The 12,638-nt window shown below is 27.1% G+C and overlaps 1 protein-coding gene across 12 annotated transcripts in view; it reads right to left on the reverse strand.

The window, feature by feature from the left end:
* Positions 1-2,165: 2,165 nt before the first annotated feature.
* LOC129962624 (LIM and calponin homology domains-containing protein 1-like) overlaps positions 2,166-12,638 on the reverse strand; it is a 156,071-nt gene continuing 145,598 nt past the window's right edge. For 10 of the 12 annotated variants that reach the window (XM_056076472.1, XM_056076463.1, XM_056076475.1 and 7 more), the window contains 6 exons: positions 10,798-10,968; positions 8,577-8,659; positions 4,658-5,081; positions 4,101-4,265; positions 3,101-3,120; positions 2,166-2,432 (listed from right to left, as the gene is read on the reverse strand). In XM_056076472.1, coding sequence (XP_055932447.1) covers positions 2,358-2,432; positions 3,101-3,120; positions 4,101-4,265; positions 4,658-5,081; positions 8,577-8,659; positions 10,798-10,968 — 938 coding nt within the window. In that variant the 3' untranslated portion in view covers positions 2,166-2,357. Of the gene's footprint in view, positions 3,121-4,100; positions 4,266-4,657; positions 5,082-8,576; positions 8,660-10,797; positions 10,969-12,638 lie in introns of all 12 variants that reach the window. The other 2 variants (XM_056076471.1, XM_056076470.1) reach the window with 2 other exon arrangements.

Here is a 12,638-nt window from a genome sequence, read left to right on the forward strand (position 1 = left end):
CAACCAGATGTTTCGCCAAGAATATTGATTATATTTGTTTTCAGATAAATCGTTTAGATATGACTTCATGTCTACTATTACGTCAAACTGTTTAACATTAAAGTCGTGCTATTTTCAATTGCCTTGCTTAAGATCTGCTTATTGTGTGCCGGTACTTTTCTAAAGGAGACAATCCCATAATATCATAGCGCTGTTAGAAACATAAATATTCGGTTTATCTACCTTCTAAATTTTGAGGTATTGTAACCACTTTTTCATGTTTTGTAAACTAAACGTTATTAAACCGAATCCTTCTTTCTTAGCTTTTAACAATGGAGAAGGAAAAAATGAAAACGGTTTGAATTTCAAAGCAACAACATAATCTATTGTTAAAAATTAGGAGAAAATATAACTTTAAAAAAATTGCCAAATTTCACCAAAAATTTGCACGACTATTAAACTAGTACAATCTAAAACACAAATTTCTTATATTTCATAACGGTGAATATTTATTTTTGTGCAGTGATATTTTTAGAAGTTATCGAGGAAAAACAGCAACATTTTAAATTAAAAAAATAATTAAACAAATAATTTTAAAAAATTGCTCCGAGACGCACATTTCTACTCTGCAAAGTGTATGTACATGTCAAATTTGGAGCTACAGGTTAAACGATCTGGCTTGTGGAGAGCCAACACACACAAACACATCTTTGTTATAAGTAGAGGGAGAGTGTCAATTGTTATGCTGGTTTAATAACTAATTTCTAAACCTTCAGAGATAAGCACATAGTTCCAGCTAGGAAAACGCTTTAAATGACGTATATTTTATGCTGTTTCAGTCAAATGCATTTCTGAAAAAGTCAAGAACTCAATTTTTATACAGCCTGCAGGAATCAGTCATAAAATATTGTCGATACGCTAAAAACGTAGGATAAAAAAATTGACCCAGTTATAGCAGTTTATCCTAAATAGGATCGTGTACAAATTTATGCTGAGAAATAATTTGAAAAAGGAACACAGCGGTGCTACAATTTAAATTTGCAAACAATCTCATAAGAGCTCTTGCAAAACAACCGATTTATCTGCTTCACAACTATAAGTTTTAGTCACAGAAGAATATATATATAAATATATTTTGTTAAAAGTGTTACAATGCCAGGAACATTTTACTAAATGCGATTGATAGGGCCGGGATACTATATAAAAAGTCAGCTTTAATAAATTTCTGAGAAATATATTTAACTTGACATAAAATATTATTCTTAACGTCACTTAAATTATTTATCCACCTGAAATTATATGTTTATCTCAAATGGTTTAGAATCCAGCTATTGAGTCATGACAAGAGGGAACACTTCACATATGTACATACAAAATGATATAAAATAACAAATTTAAAACAGACAGGTGCCGGAACACAGAAAAAGTGCTCAAAACATTCGAAAATGGGAGGGAGGAAAAACAGAAAAATTGCGAAATGGCGATTCTCACGAATAAATGTCAAAATCTCATTACTTCATACAGCGGAGCGTTCGCCTGCATGGGAAAAAATTGTATGCAAAATTCGTAATGTAATGGTAGAATAGACAAGTTTAGCATGTAATTTGCATTGCTCGTTTCTCCTTTATGATACAGTTTTCTTCCTTTTTTTAAATTTCCATTATGTTTCATTTTTAATTTGCCTCCATTTATTATGCACTTTTCTTTTAAATTGCATCTCACCATTGCACTGCTTTTACATTTCTGCACATTGATCTACTGTATTATTTGAAGTTCAGAAAGTATATTGATGTTGTTTGCAGAAAATGCCATAATTCTTTTTATCGTCCACATTAACCTCATCCTCTGATGAGCGACCCATTTCACCCTTTGCTTTATATTTTATTTTCATTTTTATTACTGACCTATGATTAGGAGGAAATATTAAATACCTTTAAAACTTAAATGTGCCAATCAACATAGAGAAAATTAAGATATTTTCTGGTTTTCTTTTCATCTTTTTCAAATTATTTAGATAAGTATTGTAATCTTCTATTTAGTGTTGGCAACATTGGTCTACAGGAGCTCATTTATATAAAATTATGGAAGATATTAACCTTGATTTATATTCCACTAGCAAAAGCCGAAAATGTGAACCAAATATGTATTAGTTTCAGTACAGATAATTTTCATAAATAAAATACACATTTTTCAGCTAAAATCCTTTATTTACAAATTATCTCATGCAGGAAGATTAACAATATTACATAAAGAATATAAAATATATTTTTCAGATTATTTATGCAATACACAATGATTAAGTATGTCTATTTTGATGAACAGGAACTTTAAATCACAGACATTTGGATAACTTTGAGAAAGCACTGAGAGTGTGGATTTCAAACTATATTCAGGAAATCAGATAACTGAACTGTGTAGTCAACTGTTCCATTGGATAAGAAACAATTATCCAGCTTTAGAAAGAAAAAAATTCTTCATTGAATACTTACACTATGATTATTTTCAAGGCTATACACATTCAAAATCGAAACTGAGACTTTACAATACTTTTATTAAATACATATTTACAAATCTACAAAATGCTCTGCTTTTCAATTATGTCAAAAAGTTAATACCAGAAAATACTATTAATTATTGTTTCGTACATATCGCTTACAGAATATATCACAGTCCCTGTTGTATATTTATAGTTTTGGCTTCATTACTAACAACAAGAAAATATTACAAGTTAATACCCTACTGATCTGCAATATTACACAAAAAGGAAGACTTCTTGTTTTAACTCTTGAAGAAATAACAAAAACGTTATGAATGATAATAACAGTAACAGATAGAATAACAACAAACATTTTCCGTATTTTTAAAGTAATTAACATCACTAGGACTTAAAAATATCCTTAGCCTAATTGAATTTCAAATAATTCTTGTACAATACAATACTTTATGAACTTTGGATGAATAAGAAAAATAAGAGTATTGTGAGCAGAATTAATAAAGTTGTTTAATAAATACATCATTTGTAAAATAATTCTGAACAAATATACAAGCCTGAGAAGCAAGTTTCTTTTGTAATAATATAACAATTTTCATGCTAATTACTGTATATATGCTGTCTTCATACCTGGCTGAATTTCAAACCGGCTAAAAAAGAAAGAGTAAATTTTAAAACAGTAATTTTTGGAATTGACAAAAGCTTTCAAATATGGTAAATTTGCAACTTCATATACAGTATTTTATTCTGACAGATTTAAGACTAAAAATAACTTATCTATAAGATGTCAAAGTTTCAAACTTCTTTTTCCTTTATAGTTTCTCCCATCATTTCAGTATTCAAACTCGCAAGAAAAATTTAAATAATTAATTTATAAATTTAAAAAAATTAAATTTATATAATTATATTTATAAATTCATATAATTTTTTTTAATTAATTGTCATTAAAACATTTGAAATATATTAAACATAAAACTGACAAGAGTCAAATTGCTCATAAAAGGTACAAGACTTCTAATCATTGGCCTATGACATCTCTAATAATTTGAACAAAACTTTAAATGCTCTAAGGAAATATTGGCATTCATCTATGCATTATTAAAATTAAGAAAAATATAAGTTAATTTAAATATTAAAAAAAAATCTATAATTTAATTTATAAAATCTAATTTTTTCCACTCAATAATATTTTTTAAAAGTTATTTTATTTAAAAAAAAAACTTTTTCCATATCTTCATTCTATGATAAATTTTTATGTGATTATAAAATATTTCATGGGCTTGTTTTTACAATGTTTGTTCACTATTAATTACAAGCTATATTGATATTTGATACACATTTCACAGAGATAGCACTGTCAATTTGTTAACATCTGTTACTTTATGAATTTTTCAAATGATAAAAATAATTTGCAACAACAAACAATGTAACTTGAAATAAACTTAATACAAACAAGAGAAATTATAAAATAAAATTTCATCCTAGTTTATTTCACCTCTGCTTTTGAATTTCAATACAACAATCTTTTGATACTTTAAATGAGATGATTACTATAATCTTATTTAAAGAGATTAACTATTCTATAATCTCATTAATATTTCTGAGCATTATCTTTCAGAAAAAGTCATACCTTCATCATTACTGTAACAGTTGTGGCAGTGAAGCTTATTATTCCTTACTCGAACATCTGTTCCACAGGATCCATTGCCTAACTGAGCTTGACAAACACAGCACTGGAAGCAATGAATATGATAATACAACTGTAGTGATTCAATAATCATAGCAGCTCCACGACCTAAAAGAAATATCATTATCATTTGGTATGACAAACATTACATTGAAAAATACTCCAACAAAAACTCAAAATTAGTTCTGGTATCTACTTTTGCTATAATGTCTCAAATTCTAAAACTTGGTTATATCTGTTCATCTCATAATTTCAAAATAAAGAATTGAATAGAACATATTCCTATAAAAGAAACATATTAATGTATTTCAGCATCTAAATACTTATAATTTAAGTTAATTCATCACTAATTCAATGAAGAGTTTTGCAATTACATTGCATTACAAATATTTCTAAAGATATTTCGGCATTTCAAATCAATTTTAGAAATGCCAGTATCTTTCCTGGTATTCAAGATAAAACAAGCACAATCTGAAATTTAATCAAATCTAAGTACTTACCTAATTCCTCACTGCAATGTGAACACCTTTTGCGTCCACTGACAGACAGCATATGTTCTGGTCTTTCCATTGGCACAACTCTAGATGGTTTAGCAGGAGGCTGTGGTGGCATAGGATATTGTCCAACAGGCTTCTCAGCATTTACAGGAGGCGTATATTTTTTCACTGGCCTATTTGAATGTCCATAGCTCCACATTCTTTCCTGCAAGGGAGGATTCATCAGTATTGCTGGAGGTGCTCTAGGTAATGTACTGCAAACATCATCTTCTGCAAGATGTGTTTGAGGGATAGGGTGTAGCACAGAAAGTTGTCGCTCCTTCAGTTCAGCTATCCTTCGCATCTCAGCTTCCTGAATGAGCCAGTGATTCTGATTGTATTTGCTTTCAGGTGACGATTCAAGGGATTGCTTTTTGATGGGAGACACCTGCTCATATAAGAAAGAATCATAAATATCTTTTTGGTCAATGCAGCAATCTATTAATCAACTCAAAACATTGCTTCCCATTCAATATTTGCTAGATTGATGAAACTGCCAGAAATATTCAGCTGAAAGTCCACCATGTTTTAGAATAATTAAGTAATTAAAATGAATTTAAATAATTATTAAGTAGGATTGCCATTCAAATAGAATTGCAGCAGCAGCAACAATAAAAAATGCATATAAACTTTAAAAGAATTTTTTTTTAAATAAATTTTACGAGAAATTCCACATTTCAGAAATAACTCATCAAAATACTTTCTGAAAAGATATGCAAAATTGAAAAATAATGGACGAACTTTAAAATAATCTGACATATTACAAAAAAGTTAGTGAAGTCTAAAAGAGACAACAAAGAAAAGGCAGAATTATTTTACTTTCTACTCACACTGGAATTTCTTAAACTCATTAGGAAAGCAAAAATAAGGAAAAGTCTTTTTCAATTATTCTTTTTATTAAAGTTATAATTTCCATTCCAATTAATAATATATAAATTTTTATACAAATAAATCAGCACACTCATTAACTTTTTAAATCTCATATCAAGCAATCAGAGAGAGGAAAATCATAAAAATTTGTTTCAAATATTAAAATAATTCATGAAATATGCCCAAATCAATAAATCTTTAATATATCTCCACACACACACAGTGTTCCAAAAAAAGTAGTACAAGCATTAAATTCTCCTTAGACAGATAATTACAGTTGCAAAGTTTTATCAAATAAGATAGACAATTGTATGAAAATAGTACATTTAACTTCTGTAAAAACTGATAATAAAAAATTACATAAATTTAAATTTTATCAGGCTCTTCAATGAAAAATATCAGTACATAAAATGTTTCTCTTGCATTCACTACACATGGAAAGTTTCATACTTTTGTCCATAAAATTTGCAAATATATTGGAAAACAAATTTATTGATTTAGGCCACTTTCTCTTATCTCAGTCTGCTATTTGAATGAGCATTTCATTGCACTTTTTAGGTATAATATACTATCATGATAGGTAATTGGAAAAAAAAAGAATCAGAAAATGATAGTATACACACATGGAATTCTGAAAATGGCATTTGCATTGCACTCACAAAGTATAACATCCCTGATACTTTTGATAAAACTTTTGAAATTTTGTTGTACTGATTGATAATTAGAGCTCAATTTTTTTTAAAAAAGCAACAGACCATTTGACCTAGAATTATAAAATTTAGCTCATATATACTTTCGAGGGTGGAAATGTACATCTTAAAGAGATTTTCTTTTAAATTTTAATTAGGATTTAAATTATTTAAAAACCAAGCAAAATTTTAATATTTGCTTATTATAACTTATGAAAATACTATAGCAGAAAAAAGATTTTATTATAATCATAAGAAAAAATTATCTTTTTAATGATGATAAATTGATAAACATGCAAATTTTTCCTGAATTTTAGAAACGTTTTGCTTGATTTTCAACAAATGATTTCATTGTTGCTCTGAATAATTCAAATCATTCATCGTTTCATCAAATATGGAATTGCGCAATTTTCTTCCATTGTTGAAAGCTAAAGAAGAAGGATTCTATTAACTATCTATACAGTTTATAACACAAATAAAAAAGTGAAGTTACAATCTCATGAAAATTAGAAGACAGTTGAACTGGAAATTTACAGTTATAGAAGAGCTATGATGTCATAGGAATAGGTTTCTTTAGAAAGATTTAAATACTCAATAAAAAGAGCATATGCAGGGCAATTAAAATAAGACGGCTTTAACGTCTGGCAATTTGGCAGAATTATAGACATGAAGATATATCTAAATGATTTTGTTGGAATTAAATAAACCTAATACCTTTGGCAAGTCACATGGTTGCCAAACGCGACTAGTAAATAATAACAATTCTGGTAAATGAGAAGAATCTCGTTAAATAATAATTTTATTCTTCTTCATAACAAAGCAATTCATTTTCAAGCAGTTTTTATATCTTTTTGTGTAAGTCATGTCTAGAAGCTTGAGTAACATGCTCAGCAAAGCAAGACAAAAGTGAGAAAAAATAGGATATGTGACAGACAGTATTCAGATCTTGCATACGTACAAAAGATACATTTACTAAAATCCAGCTGAGCTTGTATTTATTTGAGGAACAAAATTTTCTTGCTATATTACAGCTCAGTATCTTATTGTTGAAATTAGATTTTGAGAAAAGTGCAAAACTGAGTATATAAGAAGTTAAAGCGAATTTTGAATTCATAATTAAACAATAATTTGAGAAAAACAGATAAACTACTTTGATAATATCTATTATATATGTTCTTAATTCAAAAATGACAAATAATATAATTTCTTTTTTAGTTTAAAAATCAATACACTTATTACAAGGAAAAATATTCAACATAAGCATACAGACATTATCTTGATGATAAAAGCACCATTTGGCTATTTAATTTTAAGATTTTTTTTTTTTGCATAAATTGTCAAATTCAGAATTCTTTCTGCAAGTCATCTCTTCCCCTTCCTTTCATTGAATCAATCGTTTTATATTTCAGCTTATGAAACCTAATATTACTTTGCAAGATTTATCAATATTTTAAAAGAATCATTAAAATTCATCTGATTTGAAGGCTATGAATTTGATTTAAATTGCTAGAGATATACTGACATAATGTTCTGTGATGAAATTGCTCCTTAATTTCTAATCAAAAATTTTGATTTAGGTGAGCACTACAATTTGAAAAGTACCTTACTTACGACCAGCAATTTTCACAATTTACCAAAGGTCAAAAGAAACTAATTTCAATCTGCTTATAACTTTATCAAAAAGTTGAATCAACTGTTGTTGAAATCTAACAAGACAGAGAAATAATTAACTACCCTGTACTACTTTAACACCATGTCTCAGTGTTAAAGTAGTAGTTTTTTGTCCTGAACTATGTATATAGCAAGTTTTTTTTTTTTTTTTTTCATTTTACTTTCCAGTTCTAGACAATATATATTATCAATTTGAGAATTTGAAGTTAGATAATCTTCTGAAAAATTCTACATTTGCAAAATTTAATGTTTCATTTCATTTGATTCTTTTTTTCCAAACTCATTTTACTATCTGAAAAATTTTAAATATCTGAACATCATTGAACCCATACTAACTAGTGTTTTAAATACAGAACATTTCAACCTGATAGAATATAAATATCTAAAAGTAATACTATTCTAATTTTAAAGATTGTCATCCACTTTAATTATGTTTAGATCATGCAATTTTTAAGGTAATTTTTTAAAAATTTTATGTAAATATGAATACTTAATACATATTGCTAAGATCGTAAAATTTAATATCTATAGAATTACAACTATTTCTGAGTGGCAAAATTCATGATACATATATCTTTGTAAAAATCATTTGACTGACTGATATAACATGAACCCTAGAAAGCAAAAAGAACAAACTGTAGCATAATACTTGCCTTCTGTTGAGCCCATGCATCATTTTGTACAGCTTTTTTATGAGAAGAGATTGGCTTGCTTTGTTTATTCAAAACAGGTTCAACTAAAACATATAAATAGCATATTTTTTAGTTCCAGAATAAAGATACAATAGGTAAGATGCAGCCATACTTAAATAATTTAAAATATAATTCAATTTAATTTTAACAATGTATTATGAAATCCAAGGCAAATCTGAATGTAAATATTTCCTCTTGATATGGGGGAGACTAGAAAATGTAGAGAAAACAATTTCATTCTTGTTATTCATTATCTAATTGATTTCACTTCTCAGAACTATTTTTAACACTATGTATGCATTTGTGTTTCAATTGAAAGAAATTTCAGCTAATTCATCTGCACACAGCTTATGATATAGCAGAATCTAGACATGTTTAACATTAGAAATAATATTTTATAGTTTTATCAAATATATGTTGTAAACAAACTAGTGATTTTTCCTGAAATATTCTACATGAACCAGAAAAAGGTAATAATCCCCCTTCCCAACCAAGAAAAGTGAGCTACTAAATTTTACAATTGATTGTTCTTCATCCTAATCAATATAATTCACTTAGCTCAAGTATCTAATATTAGCAGTTTCAGTTCTTTTATTCCATATCATATGACACTCTTACTCCTTCAAATATTTAGAAGCACTAAAATGGAAAACTAGACAACTGTTGCTAATATTTTATATAAAGATTTTCTTGGCAAATTTCTTTTTCTAATAGTTTCTTTAATACTCAAACTTTTCAGATAATTATGCTACACTTTTCATGCTATAACCCTACAATTTTAACAGTAATAATATAAATCATGTAAATGAATGCAAAGAAAGCTGAAAATAGTATCTTAGATGATCTTGAATTGAAAGTTTCCCATAAAAGAAGATTAGTGATTGTAGAATTAAAATTTATTTAAAAAAATCTTTCTAATTAAAGTTAAAAAAATATCACTTTAGAAATATACATTAATTCAGGAAAAAGCAAAGATATATATTAATATCTGGTGAGATCCTTTTAATAATCAAAAGAAGACCCAGCTAGTTTTAAAACAACTTGACTTAAATGCAGAATTTATCCAAAGTTCAATGATTAAAGGTCAATCATTTAAAAAACATAAAATAAATTCAGGCGATGTCATGCTTTTGGCCCTAATTATTATTCAGTAAATAAAGTTTATTTAATATTATTATTAGTATTATTCAATATTCAAAGTTTACAATCTATACAAATTAAAAGAATGAGCTCAGATGGTCAAAATAAAGAGGAGGAATAAGAAGTGGATCTGTATCATAATACTGAGAGACACTATGAGAAAAAGATTAATTACATACAGACAACAAAAGCTAAGTTCAAAACAACTGGAAGAAACAAATATCTTCTAAGAACTGAATATTGACAATTAGTGGCTACTGACCAAACAATCATGTGTAGGGCAATCGGAGTGGACTTAAAGACTAAACAATCCAATTATTATTTGCAGAATGAGACTTAATAAATAAAATCTTACTAACAAATGATTAATCATAATATTTTAACTCTAATAAAGCCAATCTTTTCATATTAGACAACTATAATATTCAAGGTTAAGATAGTATCTTTTCACCTGCTTACAGAAAATTTGATTCCTTCTGAAACCCACATAGATTTCATCACCTGATGAGCAATTAATGCATCACTCTTCTTGTTTCACATTTTATTCCCACTTTCACTATTTATAATTATATATTATATATGATACAAAAATGATTTACTCTCCCAGTTTCTGTATGAGCCATAGAAGTAAATAGCTGTCATTGCTAATAGCATAATTAAGAGTAGCTTGCATACTCTATAGCATTTCTTTTTTTCTACTTGTAGTCAATGTACAAGCATACAAACATTTTGTTTTCATGGTTCTTAATTAAAACTGTTTCCCTATGCCATTGGTCTTGGATAATAAAATATTCAAGATTATATTTTATTCAGAATGAATAAAAATTCATTCTAATATTCAAAACATAAAAACATTACAGGATAACATTAGCATACATACAATTTTTAAATTTTTTTTTTGAAATTTTTTAGTGAGAAATTGAATCATCAAATCCCCCCCCCCAATTCTATTCCATGAAATAATCATAACACACAATAATCTAATTAGAATATGCACACACAATATATTTATTAAATATATTAAGAAAAAAAAATTACTTACCACAACCACTGTTTCCAGAAATGCCATTTTGAGCACTTGGATAATTCTGACTAGTATAGACGACATTTTCTCTGGTACTAGGTTGGGGACCAATACGATTGGTTAGTTGGGGGTTGTAAGAAGGTTTAAGAGGGGGAATGGGACCTAACCTGGTTGCAGGTGCATTTGGAGCTGTAAAGGAGGGGAAAGATTCAATACACTCTATATTATTTTAAGACACACATTCAGTACAAGCTACTAAATTATCTCTAGGAAAGCACTATTACTAAAACACTTCAAAAACCTTTGCTTGTTGTATACAATTACAGTTAAAATCCTATTTCATATTTTTGTAATTTATAAATATTCTTACAATTTTTATTTCAAAATAAAAAAATATTTTGATATTGTTGTCAATTTGCTATAGTTCAAATTGGATGCATTTAATGTTATGACAGTGTGCATTCTAACACTTGCAAATTCTTGATTTTTTGCCATTCTTCTGTATATTTATGCGGTTAATTGATTATTTTAACTAAATGGAATAGTTACATTTTACTCTTGGCTCATTTAATTTCAAACTAGGAAAATCCAAGTTTTGAATCTTATACACTAATTCCACTTTTTTTGGAATATACTGGAATATAATTATTTGGAATTTGGGGTTATAATTACTGCAATATATTATTGCCAAAATAGGTTAGAAAAGGTTTTTGACATTATTTCCTGTAAAATTACATGGAATCTATAAATAAATAAAAAAAAAATATGATATAGAAAAAGTCTGGAACAAAAAAAAAAAAAAAAAAAAAAAAAAAAAGAAACATATAACAGCTACCCTAGGTTTTAAATTTAAAATTTTTTCATACTGTAGCAGTTTCCTCTCTCTCTTTCTCATTGTACTTTGTCTAAGACAATTATTGAAGCATGATAACACAAATATCTTGAAAAAAAAAACCATGAAAAGGAAAGGGGGGAAAAAAATTAATTTTTAAGGTTTAAAAATTAGAAAATTCTTCTATCCTTTGTATTTTTTAATCAAAAGTTTTATGATATTAAACATATAGATTAAAAAGTCTTTATCTTAAAAAAATCACAGAAAAAATTTATTAAGATTAATTTTATTAATACTAAATAATAATATATAAATATAGATAAACATTTTCTTTCTTCTGTCAGTACTTTAATCTACTAGAGAATATGAAATAAGATTTTAACTGTAACCATTCATTTTCTTTATTATATTAATATAACTTTAAAATTCAATGATTCAATGAATAATGATAAGATTTTCTATATCAAGACACACAAAACCACACTAAAAACTCAATAATGAATCACTATTATGAGGCACAGAGCATTTCTTCTCGGCTCCTTTCTTCCTTATTTCTAATGAGGCATACTTAAATTTTAAATCAATTAACAGATATAAATAACATAGCTTAAAAATGTAATGTTGAAGAAATTATAAATATTTTTATAATAGTTTTTTATTATCACCTTCTTTGTGAAAAAGGCTACATTAAGAAGAGAACATTTTATTTCAAAATTCAAGAGTCATTGCCATTCAACTTATTATTTTAAGATATTCAAAATCTTTTATATGCATCCAAAAGATGTAAATACATTATAATCACTTAATTTTGTCAAATAAACAGTCAAAGAAGATTACTACATTGAGAAACAAAAGAGAAAGGCTTTGAATAATAATCTGTGCCTGCATAAAACATTAGTGAAGAACTATCAGTTAAAATACATACATAACGTACCATGATTATGAAAAATAAGAATACCTTTTACTCCAGGCCTAAACCATGCATTTATATAAGTGTAAGTATCAGAGGTACATATGTTTAAAAAAA

This window comes from Argiope bruennichi, chromosome 3 (genome assembly GCF_947563725.1).
Source record: "Argiope bruennichi chromosome 3, qqArgBrue1.1, whole genome shotgun sequence".
Lineage (NCBI taxonomy): Eukaryota > Metazoa > Arthropoda > Arachnida > Araneae > Araneidae > Argiope > Argiope bruennichi.